The sequence below is a fragment of the Neovison vison genome, chromosome 7 (genome assembly GCF_020171115.1).
Source record: "Neovison vison isolate M4711 chromosome 7, ASM_NN_V1, whole genome shotgun sequence".
NCBI classification, from domain to species: Eukaryota; Metazoa; Chordata; class Mammalia; order Carnivora; family Mustelidae; genus Neogale; species Neogale vison.
In genome coordinates, this window is record NC_058097.1 from 95,542,962 (window position 1) to 95,564,754 (window position 21,793).

General features: G+C 39.3%; 1 protein-coding gene across 2 annotated transcripts in view; it reads right to left on the reverse strand.

Moving 5' to 3' along the window:
• The window catches only part of DDX10 (DEAD-box helicase 10), a 293,705-nt gene that overhangs the window by 100,825 nt on the left and 171,087 nt on the right, over window positions 1-21,793 (reverse strand). Inside the window, exons 16-17 of one of the 2 annotated variants that reach the window (XM_044257694.1) lie at window positions 17,729-17,785; window positions 639-789 (exon numbers count right to left, since the gene is read on the reverse strand). In XM_044257694.1, the coding sequence (XP_044113629.1) occupies window positions 667-789; window positions 17,729-17,785 (180 nt within the window). In that variant the 3' untranslated portion in view covers window positions 639-666. Of the gene's footprint in view, window positions 1-638; window positions 790-17,728; window positions 17,786-21,793 lie in introns of those variants that run through there. The other variant, XM_044257693.1, reaches the window with a different exon arrangement.

Here is a 21,793-nt window from a genome sequence, read left to right on the forward strand (position 1 = left end):
CCCCACTTTGACAATCTCGACCTTACCCCCAGAAAATTCTGTTGGTAATAACTTGTGATTTAAAGCTCCCGGCTTCTGTTTGATGCCAACTTAGTATATTCAAGCCCACTTACTGTCAATATAATATTTCTATGGTACATTACAAGTAATGGACGTTCAAGAACACTTAACCTGATTTATTGCTGCATCTTACTGGGACACTCTCTTTTTTGAATCCTGTTAAGTCAGAAACAACCTCTCCAACTTCTGAATTGTCTGCACCTTGTTCACCCATGAGTGGTTCTGCTACTATAATTGTGTCCCATATTTTATCTCTTTTACTAGATTTGCCTGTCAGAACAGAAGTTAAGTGCAAGATCTGAGACTCAGTCACTTACTATATGTCAGTCCTAGGGCAAATATATTTAATTTCTCTAAGCTGTAGGTCCCTCATCTGTCAAACTGTGTTGAGAATACCTACCTGTGAGTACTAAATAAAATGCCTTAGCACAGTTGTATGCTACACAGCTGTTTGATACTGGCTATTAAAAATGGCCCTCTGTTACCAATCTTTCCACTCCCTAATGCAGTCAGTGTGTGAGAGGTGCCAAGTTTAGGACACCTCAGGGCAATCTGACTTCTCTTTCCCAGTCCCCCCATCTGTCACCGATTTTTAACAGTTTATTCTTAAATCCCATGAACAAAACAATCTTTCCTCATTATTCTTACACTCACTGTGATACACACGCCATCATTTCTTAACATCTCAGCTCCTAAAATGGTCTCCTGATTTCCCGAGCTGTCCAAGCCCTGAAATCCAACCAGGCGAAGCAAATAAAATTAATCCTGATTAAGAAAGATCATAATGATATTCTAATCATCAAGCTCTGTCTGTTTTCAGTTCTCCTCTTATTTCTTCTCTCTGTAGTATTTAAACACTCTTAACCAGGCCCTTCTTTAAATTCTCTCTTAATACTTCATAGACCAACATACCAATTTCCCTTCCTCTCTTCTAATCTGTCTACTACTATCTTTTCATTTGTCCTGAATGCTTTTTATCTGCCTACACTGCAGAGAATACTGTTCCCAAGGATTTGTCACCTGGCTCTCTCTCATCCACTCTCTGGATTCACACTACACTGGAATCCTCAATCACTACGAAGTGTACAACCTTCCTATGCTGAAATTTCTTCATCTATTAAATGGGGATGACAATATTATTATCTATAACTTCAAAGGATAAAGTTCATATACTAAAATACATTTTAAAAAATCCATGGGAAGCACGTGAAATGGTCTCTGACACATGGAAAGCACAATATAAATGCTTCATTTCTTCCCCTTTGGCTTCAAGCATTATATATGGACATACCTCACAAAACTTGTCCATAGCATTCATTATGTGGAACTACTTTAAAATGTTTTCCATTAGATTTGTAGTTCCTTAAGGGGAGGTTAATTCTATCTTGGAATTATGTTCAATCACACACAGTAGGCACTCAAAAAATATGTATGAATTAAATGAATGACTATTTCTAGGGTCATGCTACCACTGACACTGAACCTCTCCACAAAATCTTCACCACATCCCCACACTCTCCTGAGTCAACCCATATCTTTAACGAGGCCTTCAAGATCCTCTGTGATCCGCCAACTTTCTCCTTCCTAGCTCTTGCTATTCCGCTTTATGCCAGTAAAAACCTTCTCATATCATATGCTTGCGCAAACCCCAAGAGCACCAGTCAAACCCCTTACACTGTAAAGGCTGCAATCTTGGTGTATTTCTTTTTTTTTTTTTTTCCTTTAAGATTTATTTATTTGAGAGTGAGAGAGAGCAAGAACATGAATGGGAGGGGCAAAGGGAGAGGAAGAAAGAATCTCAAGCAGTCTCCCCCCCCAAGCAGCCCAATGAGCGGCTCAATTACATGACCCTGAGATCACGACCTGAGCCTCACTGGTGAAGATACTACAAAGAATAGACAATGCACCTGCCAGAATTATGTGGGAAGGTTAGAAAGGATCTAAAAATGATAGAGAATGATTGATCAGCTCCTGAATGAAAAGGGACATCAGAATTATAGAGGTGAAAGGTGCCAAGCAGAACATCCAGCCCAAAACACTTCAAGCAAGTAGAGAAATGTGCTCAAGGCCACAAAGTGATCTGCTGGTGGCACAGAAATCAGGCTCCCAGCCCACTGGATCCACTGTTCGGTGGAACACCGATTCTACCTAACAAACCAGAGCCACTTCCTCCCAATGTGGTCACTTTCAGGCCTCTCTCTCTCCTCCAATGAGCTGAACAAACCTAGGACTTCTGTGTATATGGCACAGAGAAACCAAATCCTCGTGGTCTCTATCTTTTACAACGTTGTGGACAACACAGCTCTCATAATCTCATTCCCGTATACCCCAGCATCAGTTTAGAGGCTGTGTGTGCATGAGATTTCAGGGCAAGAACAAAGCAGATTCTTCTCTGATGCCAATCTACATGAAGTCAGACACACTGAGGGAGAACTAGAGCTGGTCATGCTGGGTTACAGACTGACTCAAGAGACTAAGCTTGCATTTATGCACATGTTTCAAACAGACATTCTGCCACAGTGGCATAAGCCAAACCAAAAATAGAAAAGGCTTAGCAGCTCAGGATTGTATGCAAGTACAAAAGTGTGCATCTGGCTTTGGACGGTGGCTCTTAAAGGACATACCTTAATTATACACACATATACTGCAGGAACGCATGCCTATAAGCCCTCTGCCCCAGAGATTCCGAGGGAAGAGGCCGAGGAGGAGCTAAGTAGCTGCACTTTGAGACAACCTTCAGTGATGTGGATTTAACACACTCCAGGCTTGGCTGAGCTACTACTGTTTAGATCTTGGCTAATTCCAGACAAGCCTGCTAAAAAGGCAACATATAATAGCACTGATAATGACGGCTAACATTCTTTAGAGTGACTCATAGCTTACCAAGCCTTTATACAGTTATTGTCTGCACAAGAGACCTGGAAGACTGACAACACAGGCAACATCACTGCTGTTATTCTACAAAAGAGGAAAATGAGGCTCAGTAGAAAGATGGCTGCCCTGGAGTCTGGAGCTTACTGGAAAGAACGGACCCTGGGTCTTTCATTTCCAAATCTCATGCTCTTTGGGGGAAAGCTCTAACAACTTGGCAGTTAGTGCTAAAAGCTGACCTTAAGCCCCCAATCTCTGATCTAACATTACTGATGAACTCACAGTGTACACTGTACTATCATTCACTTTTAATTTTCTCTTTTACTTAGATAGGACTTAGTATTTTTTCTTTCTTTCGCTTTCTGTTATCTTCAAAGGAACACCACAAAAATACCATGTGTCAGCTATACTAAGAAGGGCAAAAATCTCAGGCCTAGATGGATGCCAGGAGGCAGCAATCAATAGCAGTCATGTTTAGAATTTAGGTAAGAATCATGTTAAAACCACTTCAATGAAGCTGATGCCCTATGACAATATACTTCCTCATTTCCAAAGAAAGCTGCACTAATATAAATAAATGGATAAGCTTGAGAGTGTATATCATTTCCAACTGAAGGAAATGAGAGGACTTTATGAAATAAAAATCCAGTGTGTCTGTAATAAGGAGGAAAACTGACGTACACAGCTGAAAATCAAGATGGGTAAAATAAAAAAATCAGTCTTAGTTCTAGCAGTGATTATAGTCCAAAGACAGACAAGCAGTATTCTTCTTGATAAAGGAACTTTTGGGTCATGAATACACTATTTCTGCAGCATTTTCAAAGCTTGACATTTGATCCAGAAGTAAGATAAAACAAAGCTACGGTAACAAAGCCTACTTCCTCCTTGAGCCTACTTATGGGAAAATAATAACTTCTTTGATTAAATAAGCCTTCAAGTTCTGAATATTTCTCAATTTCTGTGGACAGTTATGCACACATTCCAATTTATGAAGTTAAAACAGTACAAGCAGGGGCCATTCGTACCAATGTCCATTTCATCAACCCTTGTGTTCACTCTGTGAAAAAAAGTCCAATTTCAACAGCTCTCAGGGTTCTCTCAGCTGGCAGGAACAGTAGAGAACTAGACAACATTCTAAGGCCACCAAAACGCCCAATAATTGGGGCACCTGGGTGGCTCAGTGGGTTAAGTCTGCCTTCAGCTCAGGTCGTGGTCTCAGGGTCCTGGGATCGAGCCCCGCATCGGGCTCTCTGCTCAGCGGGGAGCCTGCTTCCCCCTCTCTCTGCCTGCCTCTCTGCCTACTTGTGATCTCTCTCTCTCTCTGTCAAATAAATAAATACAATCTTTAAAAACAAACAAACAAACAAACAAACGCCCAACAATTTGATGTAGAAACTAGAAAATTCACTGGGGTGGTGAGGAGGTTAAAGGTGCCTGAAGGGCACAATGCACTATGCCCCTTTTAGAAAATACCCATTTTTCTTTTTAATTTGCATGGGAATCATAAGAATATTATTTTCTCATTTTGGAGAAATTGTTTTATGAGTTTTAGGAGGTAAAATATAACTTCTTGGAACAAGGAGATTTAAAAAGGAAATTTATTATTTGAAGGACATAAATTATTAATTTTCTTTCATAGCTTTCATAAAACATGGATGACTCGAGGGATAAAGGCTCCCAATAGTTCTGGGATTATAAGTACTATTCAAATACCCTATATATTCCTAAATCCACAAATTAAAACATGTAGACTGAAAGCACATACAGAGATCTAGTACACCACGCCATTTTCCAAGACAACCTTTTTAAGTATGACCTACATTCAGGAAAGTACAACAAATTATAAGCATAAAGCTTGATGAAATTTCATAAAGAGAATACCCCTATGTATCTACCACCCAAAATAAGAACTCAGAACATTCCCAAGTTCTCCAGCATTCCCCCTCAAATTTTTTTCTCAGTAATAATTCCCTCTTTTCTCCAAAGGTAACCCCATTATCCTGTCTAATCCCCAATGCTGGTTTTACTTTAAAACAAACAAAAGAACTTTATATAAATGGGATACCATAGTATTTTACTCTTTTGTGTCTGGCTTATTTTGCTCAATATTTGGAAAATTTGGGGCACCTGGGTGGCTCAGTCAGTTAAGTGTCTGCCTTCAGCTTAGGTCATGATCCCTGGGATACTGGGATGGAGTCCCACATTGGGCTCCCTGCTCGACGGGGAGTCTGCTTTTCCCTGTACCTGTGCCTGCTCCCTACTCATGCTCTCACCCTCTCTCTCTCTCAAATAAATAAATAAAAACTTAAAAAAAATTAGTTGTAAAATTTGTCCTTGTTACTGCATGTAGTAATAATTCATAACTGTATATAATATCCCATCGTATCCGTACGCAGAATTTATCTACTCTTCAATATGGGTTAGTTCCAAAACCTGAGGATTATAAATAAGCTGCTCTAGAAGCATCTTTTTAGGCAACATCTCTACATTCCTCTTCGGTTTATACCTAAGAGGGAAAGTGTGGAGCCCTGGGTAGCATAAGACCAGCTTTGCAGACACTGCTAAACATCTCTCCCAAGGAGTTGTGCTATTCATCAGGAAAAGTAAAGCTTAGAGGAATGCTGTGATTTTGCAGCTAAATATGCAGTGATTTAGGACAAGAAGCAGAGATAAGTTCCAGACCTCATAATTTAATACCACTTTCTCCTGAACATTGTAGATAATGCTCAAGGCAATCAGGATGAGATTTATTAATGTACAATCTGAAGGACAGAAAACAGATAAACCTTTCAACATTACCAGAAGACCTCTTCTGCCTTTCAGATCCTGAAACAGAAACCAGAGGGGTTTTTTTAACCTTCTAAATTAGGTGTATGACCTTAACCAAGTCACTTATTTACCTAGCTTCTCTGTAGTAAAGCTTTTGCCACTGTCAGATGACCGTAATTCTTCCACTTATTACATAAACCGATAAACCTTGACAGAAACATTTTGAAAAGGATAGAACACTGTAGTGCTGTCAACAATCTACAACAACATAGTCTATAAACAGGAAATGCTATAGTTCTCTTCAAGTCAAGAAACCTTTGGATCCTGTAATATATATCAATAATAAAGAGCTACTAAGCAAAGGGAAAGATATTCCAGTACAAAACACTGCAGACACCTGGCTACAACTTTACGCAAAAAAAGAACATGTGGGAAATAGGAAATTAGTTAATGTTGCTGGTGATGAGGGAGCAGGAGGCTGGCTGAGGACAGAGCAGAAGCTGGCGCCTTGCACCCCCTCTCCACCTGCTCCCCTCCATATGTGTAGCATTCCTCAGGCACCCCTGACTGCCATAAAACGATAAATAGTTAACTTGCAGGGATCGCAATCCTGCAGAACAGGAATCTCCCTTGCTCTACAGATGTCCTAGAGATCTAAACAGGGAGGTTACCTTATCAATAGCACAAATTTCCAGAGGCAAATAACTCTCATTTCCTGAAGCCCTAATGTCCCCCTCCCCACTATAAACTGGAGGAGACAGAGGTAGAAGAGAATGTAAATGATAGCAGGGTCATAATACCCCACTAAGAATCTCCCAACTATCTTGATGTTAATGCCTGACCTAAAAATGACATTGATCAAGCCATAAGGGCAAGGTCTCCCCCTGGGCACCTTGTAGGCCCACCTTAGCACGTGAGAGCTCTGTCGAAATCTCCCATCCCTTCACCACCTCCCCCAAACCGTAAGGTATATAACATGCCTGCCCTCACAACTCGGGGCAGCAGCTCTTCCTGCCCATGGGTCCTGTCCCCGTGCTTTAATAAACCACCATTTTGCACCAAAGATGTCTCAAGAATTCTTTCTTGGTCATCGGCTCCGGACCTCAGCCCACCGAACCTCACCTAGGTTCTAGAACTTCATCACTGGTAACAATAACTATAAGAATAACAACAGTAAGATTACCTAATTAGAGCTTTATGGTCACAAAGCATTTCATATAAAATTCATTAGAGGACTGGGAAAAAAAAAAAGGTGTCCGTAAGAAAAACAAGTCCTCAATGCTATTTTCAGTATATTTGATTATCTCCAGGAACAAATTTTTCTAGCCACTTTTCTCTTTTGAACACTGGCTTACAGTTCTCTCCAACATAAGTCTTTACGGCTTTGAAAAGACAGGAAAATATGGCCACTCTACAGCTCACTCCCAACACCAAGGAGAGTTAAAGTTCATCCCCCAAAAGAGCTTTCCTTATTCACAAAAAAAGTATTTCACACCGCACTAGTGGATACGAGAAATACTTGAAAACTGGGAATCAGCTTCATTCTTTTACCCATCTCCAAAATCTTTAGGACTGAGCATAAAACATATCCCCATTTTCTTTTTCCTGTATTCCATTTCTTTTTTGTTTTTATTATTCCCTTTACCCAACTTCCTCATTTAAGAGACTGAGGACAGCCTTCTTAAGAAATATCGGCATCCTCTTCCTCTCTGTTCTCCCTGCCACAGATGGTCTTAAATTCTAAGTATTACAAGTATGGCTGGAGCTGTTTACACACCATTCTGCTGATTTCTACCTCTTCTGATAAAAAAGAACATTGAACACTAAACCGTGTACAAGGTGACAACTCTACATTTGGTGTGTCATTTAAGAAAAGACAAAAAGATACTATGAATTTGGTAATACAAATTCATATTTTGATCATCTTAACAGCCATTACATACTTTTAAGTATTTATATATATATATGTGTGTGTGTGTGTGCATATATTTATAATACATATGAGATATATGTGATATATATGTTATAGATAATTCATTTGGGGATATTTATGAGAATTTGAAAAAATCTCTAGCAATAACATGGAGAACCCACACAGATTCTTGTACCACACTCTGAGAATCATTAAAATCAAGATATATGGTAATTCTCTATTTCCCAGTATAAATGAAAGGATTCGGAGTTGTGAAGCATAATATTAATAAGAAAGGAGAAAAGGATCCACGTGCACTTTTTCCACGCCAGTAATTTGTGATTTTTGTATACTGTAAGAAATTATGACAGTATAATCTCCCAAAAGACACTAAAAGCTTTATAGCCAACGTTATCATGCACATTATTAGTGAATGGTAATACATATAAAAATATGGATCAATGATTCTAAGCATCAGCCTCCATAATCAAGATGGCCACACACATGTACACATGCTCACAACAGCTTCTACAAAGAAGGGTATGTGTTAATGACCACATAATTACCAAATGACCACAATGATTCAGACAGTTAATTTGTTCTGTCAGAGATGTTTCTACAACCCACCAACTCAAGCATATAAATGTCAAATTATCTCTAACTTGGTATTAAGCATAATAAAGCACAACTGAGTTAAAATGCACCAGAGAGATTGACTTATTCTGTTTTGGTCCAATCTGAACTCAGAGTCCTAATGTATTGTAATGGACCTAAATGACCAACCAAATGACTAGAGTCCATTAGAGCATTTAACAATACAATTATCATTAATACCTAGAAAGGGATAATATATACATATATAAGTATGTACCGATACACACACACACACACACACACACACACACACAGAGAGAGAGAGAGAGAGAGAGAGAGGGAGAGAGGGAGGGAGGGAGAGGGAGCGCATAAGCACACAAGTGCTTTTTTTAGGCATCTCATATTCAAATGTGTTTTGAGACTATTTTTCCTAAACTGTTAACTGGTTATAACATTTTATTTTGCATGCTCTACAAAAGAAACAACATTCCTTAAGAAGTATTAGAAGAAACACCTGAATTAGTCATTAAAATGCTCTCTCAAAAATTGTCTCAAATTAACCAGGAATTGCATTGCAAGTTTAAAAGCAACAACCCTGCCTTGTTTTCTGAAAAATTCCTTCTTGTTCTCAGGGCTCACAGCTGGCAAAGTACAGGTCTATAATCACCCTTAATCTTAAAACCCACTGCTCAGCTCTCAGTGGTTATAAATTAGGAGGTAGACACAGACCTGGATCTGAGTCTTAGCTTTCTCACGGTCTAACCACATGTGAATTAGGTTCTAATTATTTAGGCAAACCATGTTCAAGACCACCAAATACAATATTCACCACAATGCTGTCAACAGAGAAGTTTTGACAGAATTCCCTGTTTTGGTCGATCAACAAATATTTATGAGCAAGGTACTAGATGACAGAGTTAAGTCACAACTTTTATGAGGTTAAGGCTCCATAGTAAACAGAGAAGGTGAAAATCAGGACCAAACTGCTACAGCCTATCCCTTCTATTGATGAGGGAGCACGGGGCTGGCTGAAGACAAAACAAAAGCTGGCGCCTTGCACCCCCCTCTCCATCCGCTCCCCCTCTGTCATATGTGTAGCATCCCTCAGGCAGCCCTGACTGCCATGAACAATAAGCGAATAGTTTACTTGCAGAGCTCACAATCCTGGAGACAGGAGTCTCCCCTGGCTTACAAATGTCCTAAATCTCACTAACAAAGGCGATTGATAGCAGGATTGTGACATCCCACCAAAAAGTCTCCCAACTATCTTAATGTTAATAGCTGGTCTAAAGACAACATTGATCAAGCCGCAAGGGCAAGGGCAAGGCCTCTGGTAGACCTCTGACATCCTGGCACCTTGTAGGCCCTCTTTAGCATATGAAAACTCCGTTGAAACCTCCCTTCCCCTCACCTTCCCCCAACTGCAGGGTACATAACCTGCAATCCCTTACAACCCGGGGCAGCCGCATCTCTGCCTGCCCACGGGTCCTGTCCCCGTGCTCTAATAAACCACCTTTTTGCACCAGAGACGTCTTAAGAATTCTTTCTTTAGCCGTCGGCTCCGAACCTCACCCCACCGAACCCGACCTAGGTTCTGGGACTTCATCACTATCACCGGTAAGGTACAGGAGCTTTGTATATTCTAAACTAGATAAAAGAACAGAAGAAAAGGAAAACCATTAAGTACATATTAGGACATTTCAACCTTTAAGATTATCAAATTCTTAGCAAACTGAATATTGGTCAAATATTCTAAAGAGATGCTGACCACTTGCAATTCATTACATTCTGTTTTAATATTAAGACCTATAACCTTAGTACAGGTTAATGGATTTGTTTGAAGTGGTGATAAACAAGGAGCAGCACCATGAAGAGCCGGGGTGTCAGGAATGCATACCATCTGGCACAAATTTAAATGTGTATTGCAACTCTACCCTATTCTATGGGCCCAGCCCCTGGGTTTCAAAGAGACTGTGACTGACACAGCATTAACATGTAAACACTAAACTGTAAGAATGAATATGCCTGCATTTCCTTGATTCAATAAAAACTTACAAGCATTTACTATGTGCCAGCTACTATGAAAAAATTCAGTTGCTGATCTCAAAGAGTTTACAGATGAGAAAAAAAAAACCACCAAGAATCAAAGCAAAATAATGTATAAAAAGTATAGTAGAGAGAAAGAAATGCCTATATCTGCCTGAAGGGGGTAGAACAGTCTTCAAAAAGGAAACAGTGCTGGGGTAAAAACCAAGGAAGGAGAGGATAGCCCAGGGAGAGAAAAACTTGTATAAAAGAAGTAAAGAAGATTATGGCATGTTTAACTGATCTCCAAGGCTGAAAATAATGGTAATTTATTTCATAATAGTTCATTCATAAGAAAAGACTGTTACTGAGATTATGGTGATGTATAGAAACTAATAGGAAATCAACACTACTCTAACAGCCAATGGCTGTTTCTTAGTACCTACTGTAAGATGGAACTAAATGCAGATAAAAAGGGCGACTTCAGGAGAAAAAAAATCTGTTTATTACCAATGTCTGCTTTAGCTTTTAAGATTCTCATATTCTTTATGCTCTTACCTCCCTTGGAAATGAGGTAACAGCATGGCCCAATGCTTGCTTGTCCAGGCTGAGTCCTGTACAGCAGACGTGAGTTTAGACTCTGCTATAGCCCAGTTCTGTGATCTTCGGAAAGCTGCATAAACTTCCTAAGCCTCAACTTCCTCATTAACAAAATGAAGATAATAACTACCACTTAACTCATGGTGCTATTTGTAAGGCTTAAAACAATAATGCACATAGAGCCTTTCTTTAATTGCAGTATTTGTAAACAGCATACAATCAATGTATGACAGCAGCTGCTAATTACTGTTATATTTTACAACGTCCATATAAATTGTATCCCAAATTCAAGTTCCTATTACAATTCCTTTGTATTCTATAGAAAAAAAGGGAGATAGATATTCTTTACCAAAATCTTATTGATAAACAACATTGATGTTACTGAAACTTTCAGTATTACTTGAGTTATAGTCTCTGTATGACTGAGAATATGGCATTAATAACTTGCTTTTGTTATATTTTTATACATGACACCTTAAATCTAGTAAAATTCTAAATTACAGTGCTCTTTGGTATTTCCTGTATTGTTATACTGGGGGGAAGGGAGTTTAAGGTAGAATGAAAAACACACATATAAGCACCCAGAGGTCTGCAGTTTAACTGTAGCCAGTTATTTAACTGTAAGATCTTGGAAGAAGCACCTACTCATAAAAACCCTTCACTTTCTCATTTAAAAAATAATGATATGGAATATAAGAGTCTTCTCTTTAAAGGTTTGTATTCTGGGGTGGGAGTGGGGAGGTGGGAATGGAGAGTTACTATTTCACGGGCACAGATCTTCGTCTAGGATGGGGAGTGGTGGTGGATGTACGCAATGTGAATGGAATTAATGCCAAACAGTGCACTTAGAGACGGCTAAAACAGTGAATCTTATGTGTCTTACAGCAATAAACAATACTTTAAAAGAACGTTTAAGTCTGTACCCTGTATCCCATTAAGCCATTCCTTCACCCACTCAGTCGTTCATTCAAGCATTTATCAAGTGTTTATCATGAAACACCCCCTGAGAGGAAGACACCAAGAACAGTACTTAGAACTGAGCAGGAAAGACAAACACGTATCCAACTAAGTGCCATAAACCATCAAAAGCTGCATACAGGAGACTGAAGTGGGAGTTTTAAAAACGAAGGTCCATTTTATCTAAGGTGGTCAGAAAAGTGTTCATAAAAGGGAGGACCTAAAGGTGAGTCTTAGAAGAAAAGCATGTATTCACCATATGGAAGTATTATAACCAGCACTGGTCTTTGTCCCACAGTTAACTTTAAATCTTCATGACTGGAGGACAATTCTCTGACAATGGGAGACTGAAAGCATCTCTTAAGTGATGTACATAGTTAAAAGTTCCATTTTAGTAATCTCCTTCTTCATTATCAAGAAACAAAGAGAAAGGGAAGGGAAGGGCAAGGAGGGGAAGAGTGGGAAGGAAAAGAAAAGGAAAGGAAAGGAAAGGAAAAGATAAGAAAAGAGAAAAAGGAAGAAAAAAGGAAATGAAAGGAAAGAAAAGAAATAAAAAGGGAAGAGGGGAAAAAAAGAAAGGAAAAGAAAAGGGTCATTACATTAATTTCGATGCAAAACCAAATCAATACTAGAATCATAATAAAAGTAAAGCTATTTGGCTTTCATTGCTCACTTAGGTAGATATTAAAGGGAAAAAGCATGTCATCTAAAAGACTTATTTATTTAAAAAGTAGAAGGACAGCATAATGGGTCTTATTATAGCACTAAAACCAGGTATTATTTGAGCAGTTTGCTCAGAGAAAGAGAATGACTCATTTAGGGCACCATTAAGTAAGTGATTGTATCAGGGCAGCAAAGGGCAGCCTAGAAGGGTTCAGTCCCTTCAAATGTGAGAGCAATTTACTTTAAGGGAGGACCTTTGCTTTCTCTGGAAACTGGGACTATAAACAAACTTATGTTTCCATTATCTTGCTTTTAGTTTTATCAAAAGTTGCTTGGTTCAAAATAAACTGACCCTCTAGAGCCCTTGAAATCCTAACCAAATTAGAAAACAAAGAAAAAGACCAGTAAATTCTCAAAACTATGAAATGTCAGAAAAAAAGAGGAAAATGGAAGGAAGTGCAAGGGTTATATAAAATTGATGGAACGAGGAGAAATTTCCCCCCAAAGTGAAAAATTTTAACTTGGTGTCAGTCAACAAGATACTGCCAAAAAGGAATAAATGCAGAGGCTTAAGACCTAGGAATGACCATTACCATCATTTATTAATGTCTATTTGTAGTTCTGTAAGGAAAGATAATCCTTCAGCTGGTAAGACTGCAGTAAGATGTGAAAGAAAACAAAGGAGTTCTCCCATGAATGTTGAGAAAGGCTGAGGTCCCATATTAGGAACTGCACTGAGTACAATACAGACATTTTTGTTACGTATCTCGGCTCAGATCAAGATTATATGGGAGCACAAAAATGTAAATATGATTACAAGTGACTATGTCATCTACTCCCTTCATCTGACACATGGTGAGAAGAAGCCAGAAGGGGAAACAACATGTCAGGGGTCACCTAGCAACATGGAGACAGCCCACTTCCTAGTGCCAGCTGAGTTCTCGTTTCATAGATTTGCTACTAGTCATTTTCTATAAGCAGTTGCTAGCTCATGTACCTAAGCCAGGTTTTAAAGAAAAATGTTATAAAACAAAAGGGGTAAAATTTATCATATCGAGGACCGAGGAGCAGTAACAGTAACAGGGAATGAGGATGCAGAGAGCCAAGCACACCATCATTTCTGCCACCAAGGAAGTCAGTGACGGGGTAAGTCATTTACTTGCTTTTAGACTTAATTTACTTAATATTAAGTATGTATGTACTTAAGTAGAGCCACTATTTCAAACAAAAGCTCCCTGGGAAGCTTAGTATACATGAAGGAAAAGATGGAGCTGCTCTGAATGAAGGCAGAGTGGGAGCTCAGGGTCCTGCCCCAAACACCTCCATAGAACACCTAGGCATTCAGTGTACTGTTCACAACCCAAACTACTGGAGGAGCTCAGTGGAGGCCACATTCATCAATGTCATGGACCAGGAAAAGTTCAAATAAGATTTCAAAGGACTGACAGAGGATTTTTACTATGTCGAGTAATGATGACTTCTTAAAATCATCATTATTTCATAAGTAAAAGGATATTCCAAAGTCAATAAATAAATAAATAAACTGTCCTCTCAGAATGAATATATACAACTTATCTGTGTAAAACTATTAGTGGCCAGAAAAAAAGATATGATAGACTAGTAGACGAGGAAACCACTCCAGACCATCTCAGGTCTACTCACGTTCTAAAGTTAAACAACTCCTACTTTTTTGGATCCTATATCTTCAAAGAACTAATTGATACCACCTCAAGTATCCAACAAACTGTTTCCTATGTCTAAAAACGAGAGAAAATTAAGCTGAAGTTTACGACTGTAAAACTTCAACCTCAAAACAAAGGACATCATTTTAGTTACTTTGATAAAATTTTCCCCACGCGGGGTGCCTGGGTGGCTCAGTGGGTTAAAGCCTCTGCCTTCAGCTCAGGTCATGATCCCAGGGTCCTGGGATCGAGCCCCACATTGGGCTCTCGGGCTCTCAGGCTCTCGGGCTCTCTGCTCAGCAGGGAGCCTGCTTCCCCTCTCTCTCTCTGCCTGCCTACTTGTGATCTGTCTGTCAAATAAATAAATAAATAAATAAGATCTTTTATAAAAAAATTTTTCCCCACGCTTAACAAATGACTATAAGCATCTGTAATATGTTCAGGCCACGTGTAATTTCCTGGTGATTAAGTGCCTCTGAGCTGCTTCTTACTCTTTATTCCTCCACACTCAGTGTTCACTTTTACCAACCTCATGCTTCTGTTTAATAAATTCTACTTTCTGAGGTATTTCTGGGGATCTATTTCCTCATGTTTCAGCACTGTTTTTCCCTTCTTTACATTTTGGCAAAACCATTCCAGACATTTCCATGAGGAAATCACACTGAAGGGTGAGGTGAAGCTGTATTTCCAGGATTATGTCACTTCCCTGGGCCTAAGGAGCCATGGGATCTACTGCTCATGGCTACAACTGTTTTTTCCACATCTCAGTTTAAAATTTCTAAGTTATAAGAACACACAACATTCTGGTAAAGTAAAAAGTCCATTTTGCAGTTCAAATATTTCTCTGCTAAACCAAGTTTTGATACTCCAAAGACCTCTATCTTCCAGATCACTAAGCCCTGGGCACCCAGAAAACCTCGGGGGTTCCAACTTTATGTTTCCCTCCTCCTCTTGCGCTGCACGTCACATTTTCCACGCGAATCTCAGACCTATCTTTTAACAAAGAGTAGCAGCAGATTGCTGAAAGGTCCATTCCAACTTTGTTTCACTGTACTCCCATCTTCAAAGCAATGTTTCTTAGGAATACTATGTTGGAAGAGATAACCACCAATCATCATTTATAAAACTGAAACCTCACATTATCATTAAACCTTCACATTTGGGGGGAAATAAAGACAGATCCATTAACTTTCATTCGAACACTATTTTTTCGAATTAAAAACAATATTCTGTGTCTTCTACATTCCTCCTCCTGTAACATGAGGCCAAATGAAGCATAAAACAAGGTCAAAAGAGCCACAGGAGTCTCCCTTTCTGGTACTGTCAGCTGCTGTGCACTGATTCTCTACAGAGCTCTAAATGGGTACAACTAAGAGTCCAGGTACAGCAGGTCTGCAAAGACCATTTCCTTTCACCACTAAGGGATCTTGTGGTTATCTTATAGGTTCAGCAACTGAAAGATGCTCTGGCCTGAAGCTGACCAAAGGGCATCAGAAGGCACAGCCACAAGTCACAGAATGATTATGGGCAAATATAGTAAAGAGAGAATAAAGTTTACTTTAAAACTTAATTATCCATCATTTAAAGAACAAGCACAAAGACAATAAGGGCACCTGATAATTCACACCACGTATTTCTTCTTAGACATCACAAAACACAGGGCCATCACTTCTTTTTATAGAGTCGTTCCCAATAACATCTTCTGGGTCTGATTCCACAGAGGCACCTGGAAAGCCATGGGAGCCTTCATCCCACCACTTTCATTTGAAAAGAAGTGAGCCGCAAAAAGATAGATCCATACTAATTGCTCGGGGCTCCAACAGTCAGCCTGAATCTGTCACTGCTGCCAGTCCTTGGTGCCTCGTGGAATGTCTGAGTCCTGGCTACAGTCCGGCCCCTCATCCCTCTGAAATCACTCTTAAGAGGGCTGCCACCCATGAGCCATCAGTTGAGGCTGTGAGCATGACCAAAGCACAGCCTCTGTTTACTGAGGGCTCCTGGCCTTGCAGCGAAGTCATGGCAGCTGCAGCACCTCTTCCATTTATTTCCAGTCCAAGCATTAGTGGCTGGACAGAAATGAGGCGTCCTCATTCCCAGAGGTCAGGAAGAAATAGAGGACAAACATTTAAAGGGTTAAGGAGTGGGAGGGTGGGCTGGGCTTGAGGAGTTCCCTTCAGAGATCAGCCCAGTGGAAAAACCCAACTGATAGCTATTGCCAGCTTTTTTGTTTATGTCCCAGCTGGTAGAGCATCAAACCAAATCCGTCTGTGCGCCAATTTACAGAAAGATGAAGGAAGAGGCTCAAGAGGCAGCCCCATAGGTGAGAACAATTCATGACTCCAACACCACACAGGTGAAGGCCATAGTGTCAACAAGAGTAAAACACACCATTTTAGTAATACACACAAATATGTGTGAATACGCACAAAGGGAATACAGTAAGCAGGTCTTCTTCTGGCTGCAGACTACAGCTGTCATAATTTTATGTGCAGGAGTGAAAGAGCATCTTAGTGAAATAAGTTTAGTTTTATGCTGAGCATGCAATATTCATAAATATCAAACGCTTTCGCTAGATTTAAAGTTTTCTTCTTACATTTAAATTTTTCCCACTACAGCCCCTAAGATGTAATTTCTATGCCGTGACAGTGCATGCCTACATTTTAAAAGCACATGCAGAATCCGCCACCTGATTTCACAGTCAGGCCACACACACTACAGCTCTCGTTTTCGGGCACCTCTGAAGACAGAGTGATATTTAATACTGAATATAAGCAGTCTTTTCATCTTACACTGCAGAGTAATTGCTTCCCACTTCAGAACTATAAAATGAGTTATCATCTCTGACTTGCTCTCTAAGTGCTATGGCCAGCATGGAAAAAATGACAAAGAATATTAAGGGCTTACTCAAGGGAATCGGATCTTTGCTAACTGCCAAGAAGAAATCATGGCTAGTCAGGCATAGCACAATGAGACATGGCATGAAAAATGACATACGTTACTGGGTCTTGGTTCTAGGAAATCATTTGTACTTAATGCCCTCAGAATGCAGAAGCCGAGCCCTTCTCAGTGTCGAACACACCAGAGAAAAATTATAGCTGCACATAGATGGTGTTCACAACGGGACATACATGAGTGATACTGTGCATATCTATTTGCTGAACATTTTTGTCTACAGAAAATAGTGAAGGCACATGCTCCCAGGAACTGAAGCAACAGTGCTTTCAGAGTTCTCTGTTATTGAGTTGGGTCCACATAGCTGTCTGCCTAGTCGAAGGATGGCAGGGTTTAAAATCCTGTCGAGCATGGCCCCCAAAGCCAACAGTCTTCCATATTTAATAGGCACAAAATAGAATGGAAAAAGATGGTGGGAGTAGTAGGACAGTGGCCAATACACAAATTATCTTATGTACTTTTCCTCCTGCATTACAGAAGAAAGAAAGGAACAGGAGAAAGTAAGGGACAGGCACACATGGAAGTATATCCAATTTGAATGACAAGATGTATAAATAAATATAAAATGCATAGGGAAAAGCAGAGTTTTTAAATCCCACTCAATGCTACCAACATTTTTTTCATAAAAAGTATCAATCCTTACCTTTGCTTGTCTCTTACTGGCTTCTCTTCTGGCTTCCCTTTCCTTCAGCCTTTTCTCCTATAAAAAAGGGGGGAAATTAGCAGCATATGTATTCTGTTTATTACACATAAATCAGACTACACATTCTTGGCATTTATTTTAAAGCCAACTAATACCTGACATTCATTTTTTAATAAATATTTACTGAGTGCCCGTGATGGGCTTGGCATAAGTAATCATAATTGTTAAGTATGTGTCAAACAGATCTAGAATTGGATCACAGTTCTACCACTTAATAGCTTTGCAATTTGGGGCAACTTATTTATATTTTGTAATTCACTTTCTCATTGAAACATGAAGATAACAGGAACACACAGTTCATAAAATTGGTATAAGAATTATATAAAATACTATGCATAAGTGCTTGGCATGATGTCTGACATATGACAGATATATAATCAATGTCAGTTATTAGGATAAATAGGGAAAAATGCATTAGTGACTATTTCCCTTTTTCTCTAAAAGGAAAATTTATAAAGGATATGAAATCCATTCTTAGAAAAGGAACATTTTCTGAAACAAAGAACAATGGAAGATCATTCTTACAAAGCATGTTATTTTATTAAATTGTTTCATAATTGCCCCATTAGTTTTTCAATGATCATAAAATAGGCAGAAAATACAATACTAACATTTTTAAAAATAAGAAAAAAGTTAGGGTGTACAATATTAAAATTTAAAACAAAATAACCCAGCTAAAGTTGAAAAGAATTTTGTGGGTTTTAAGATTTTATTTGAGAGAGAGAGAAAGAGAGAGAGACTACACGCACAAGCAGGAGGGAGGGGCAGAGAGAGGGAGAAGCAGACTCCCTGCTGAGCAGGGAGTCCAATGTGGGACTCCACCCCAGGCCCCTGAGATCATGACCTACGCCAAAGAAAAATGCTTAACCATCTGAGCCACCCAGGCACCCCAAGAAGAATTTTGTTTTACATAAAAAACCTCTCTTTCTCTTCAAATACAAAGTGTTGAAATAATAAAAACGCTAGGCTCAATCCAAAGTTCACAGCCAACAATTTATATTTGTAAAAAATTTTCATGAACTGCTAGGTCAACGTAAAAGCTGAGTAAACAACAAGTAATTTCCTTTTAAGACCATGACTCGCTATTACAGCATTTACTAATGTGAGAATTAACAAGTTTTATAAACCCAGGCACTCTGCCTTTACCAGGACATTGTACAGATACACGACATTCTCCAGATTCAAATCCAATCCTAACACGTCCTCTGCAGACCTGAGGCTGCTCTGTGGCCTCCAGCACTGAGAAAGACAGCCAATTCCTACCATCCCCCTTACCTCGGGTTATAGACTCCTTTAAGACAAACTGTGAACATAAATGTTGGAAGTCTCCAAAGGGATTAAATAATAATTAGTGCAAAGAGATGGGGGTCCACAGAGCTTACAGATTCAGTTCCTAGAGCTCCGGACTGCATAGTAGGAAAGCTAAACTCTAAGGGAAACTCACAAAAATTCACATTCACAAAGCATCTCTGAATGTGTCACACCCCTAAATAATTCATAATGTTAAATTATTCCTTTCTGTTATTATTCTTTCTCTAACCCAGTTTCGGAGAAAATGGGTATTTCTTTGACTTCCAAATAAAACATAGAATTAAAAGGGCAGGTAAAACTTAAAACAATGAGCAATTATACAGAGGAACATTTTAAAGATTGGAAGTCCCAGGACCAAGGTCAGACGAAAAGGAAAGCTAAACAAGAACTGTGACTGTGACTTCCTCTTTGTGAAAAGCTGACCAGATGATAGGACAGTCCTTTAACCTGGGTCTTTGAAGCCAAGTCTAGCGCTTTGTTCCAACACAACCTCATAAAAATTAACATGTCAGAGTTTGGAGACTTTAACAGATGACACTTGGATAACAGAAGAAAATAATAACCTGGCATCATATAAACAAGAGGCCAATTAACACGCAGCTGCTATTACGTGCCAGTCCCAAAGCGGCTCTCGTAGGGCCCCTGAGAGTTGCTCAGCCGCTAAAACAGAACCCGCTCAGTGCTTCCCCGGGGTCGGGGGACAGAGCGCATGGATGACAAGTTCCCAACATCTGCACCGCAAGTTGTCATAAAAGTTGCCATTTACTGTTTTTCTAAGAGCATTAGCAGACTACAGAAGAGATAAGAATTAACAACAACTGATCGTGTATCCTCTCAGTTTAAGAGCTGGCTTTAGTTTGTGGATGCACATATTTGTAATAACATTACATATTTGTACTTCTAGTATTTGTAATCTCTCGTCTGTCTTACCACACACTTCGGTTCTATTTTCTACAAAAGGAAGCTTTCCTGTTTTGGAAGGTAAAATTAAGCAGAGCAGTATTTTATGGTATTCTAAAAGGTCACAGTGACTTTCAAGCATTGAGCTGCTTGAAGTAATTTTAAAACTATACCTACATGAGATACAGCTGATAAAACATCAAATACCTAGAGAGTAATGTAACTGAACTTCTGCTAAAAAAAAACACCTTTGTATCCATTAACAATTATTATGATTGTTATTTTCCTACTAACACTAAAAGCTCTAAATTAAAGAGCATGCTAGGTATTTTACATATCTTCTTAAAACCATTTAACAAAACATTTGAAGGATTATTTTTCCCATTTTAGAGATGGGGGGGAAAAAACTGAGCCAAAGGGATTAAGGAATCCTGCGTGGTCTGAAACCACACAGCCACTCAGTGATGAACCTAAGACTAAAATTAGTCTTAGAGCCAACATCCTCCCCCTCAACTCCAGCACACCTCTCCCCTCCCTCAAGTCCACCACATCTCTCCCCTCCCTCAACTCCATCACACCTCCCACCCACCTCTCCCCGTCTCCCCCCTCAACTCCAGCAGGCTTCTCTTCCCCCTCAAGTTCAACACACCACCTAGCCTACCTCTCCCCGCCACCTTCAACTCTAGCACACCTCTCCACCTCTCCTCCCCCTCAACTCCAACACACCTCTGCCCTCCCTCAACTCTAGGACACCTCACCCCACCCCCTCAAGTTCAAAACACCTCCCAGCCCACTTCTCCCCACTCCCCTTTCTCAACTCTAACATACCTCTCCTTCCCCCTCAACCCCAGCACACCTCTTCCCCACTCTCCAGTCCATTAAAAAGTGTACTTATCTTGTGGATGCATACAGTGTTTTTATCTTATCAATATGCTTAAGACAAATGTTCCATTTCCTTTTATTATTAATAATGGTCTGCTACCGTATGGGTCTTTCATCCTGATAGCATATTTCTTTTTCCTGATAGCATTTTGTGGACATTATCTAATTAGTTTTTGCCAGTCTTCTGCGCAGGGGTAAAAAAAGATAATTAACCACATTTAACAGTCACAAAAATTTTTGTTGTAATTATTCAGTAACTGGCCTTCTCCCAACACATTAGATGATCTGAAAATGGCACTTCAAAGTTCCAAAGAATAACCTCAATATGTTCAAATCAGAAAAATCCTGTCTATACAAGTAAACATAATCTCTACTCTGGGCCTTTTCATCTAGCCATTTTAATTTTAGCAGAAAAAATATATTGACAATTTTCCATTGCTACCAAATTCCAGTATTAGCTTATTACAGATAATGAAGGACATTACAAATTTCAAATTTTAACTGGCTATCAGAATTCACATGTGCATGCAAATGAGCTAAATTCTTCCTTCTAAGATTTCTCCCAAGTCCTAGATGGATGAAGGATATCTAAAACCTTGAAAATAGGAAGTAAACATGACACAGAGCTTCACTGCAAATAAAAAGAAATTTCAATACTGAGTGAAACACAAGGTAAATGAGAAAACTTTTCTTTCCTATCTTAAAAAGCTAGGTTAGTTGGCATTCTATCTGAAAAGAGGAATGGGTAAACATCAGTCTTCAAATAGAGGAGAAAAGCAGGAAGTAGAATTTATGGTAACCCAAAATTTGGGAACAGATACAGGAAGAAAGAATGTTTTTTTTTTCCTTTGCTAAGGCAGGGAAAACTAACTTAAAAAAAAAAAAATCATGCCATAAATGATAAGACATAAA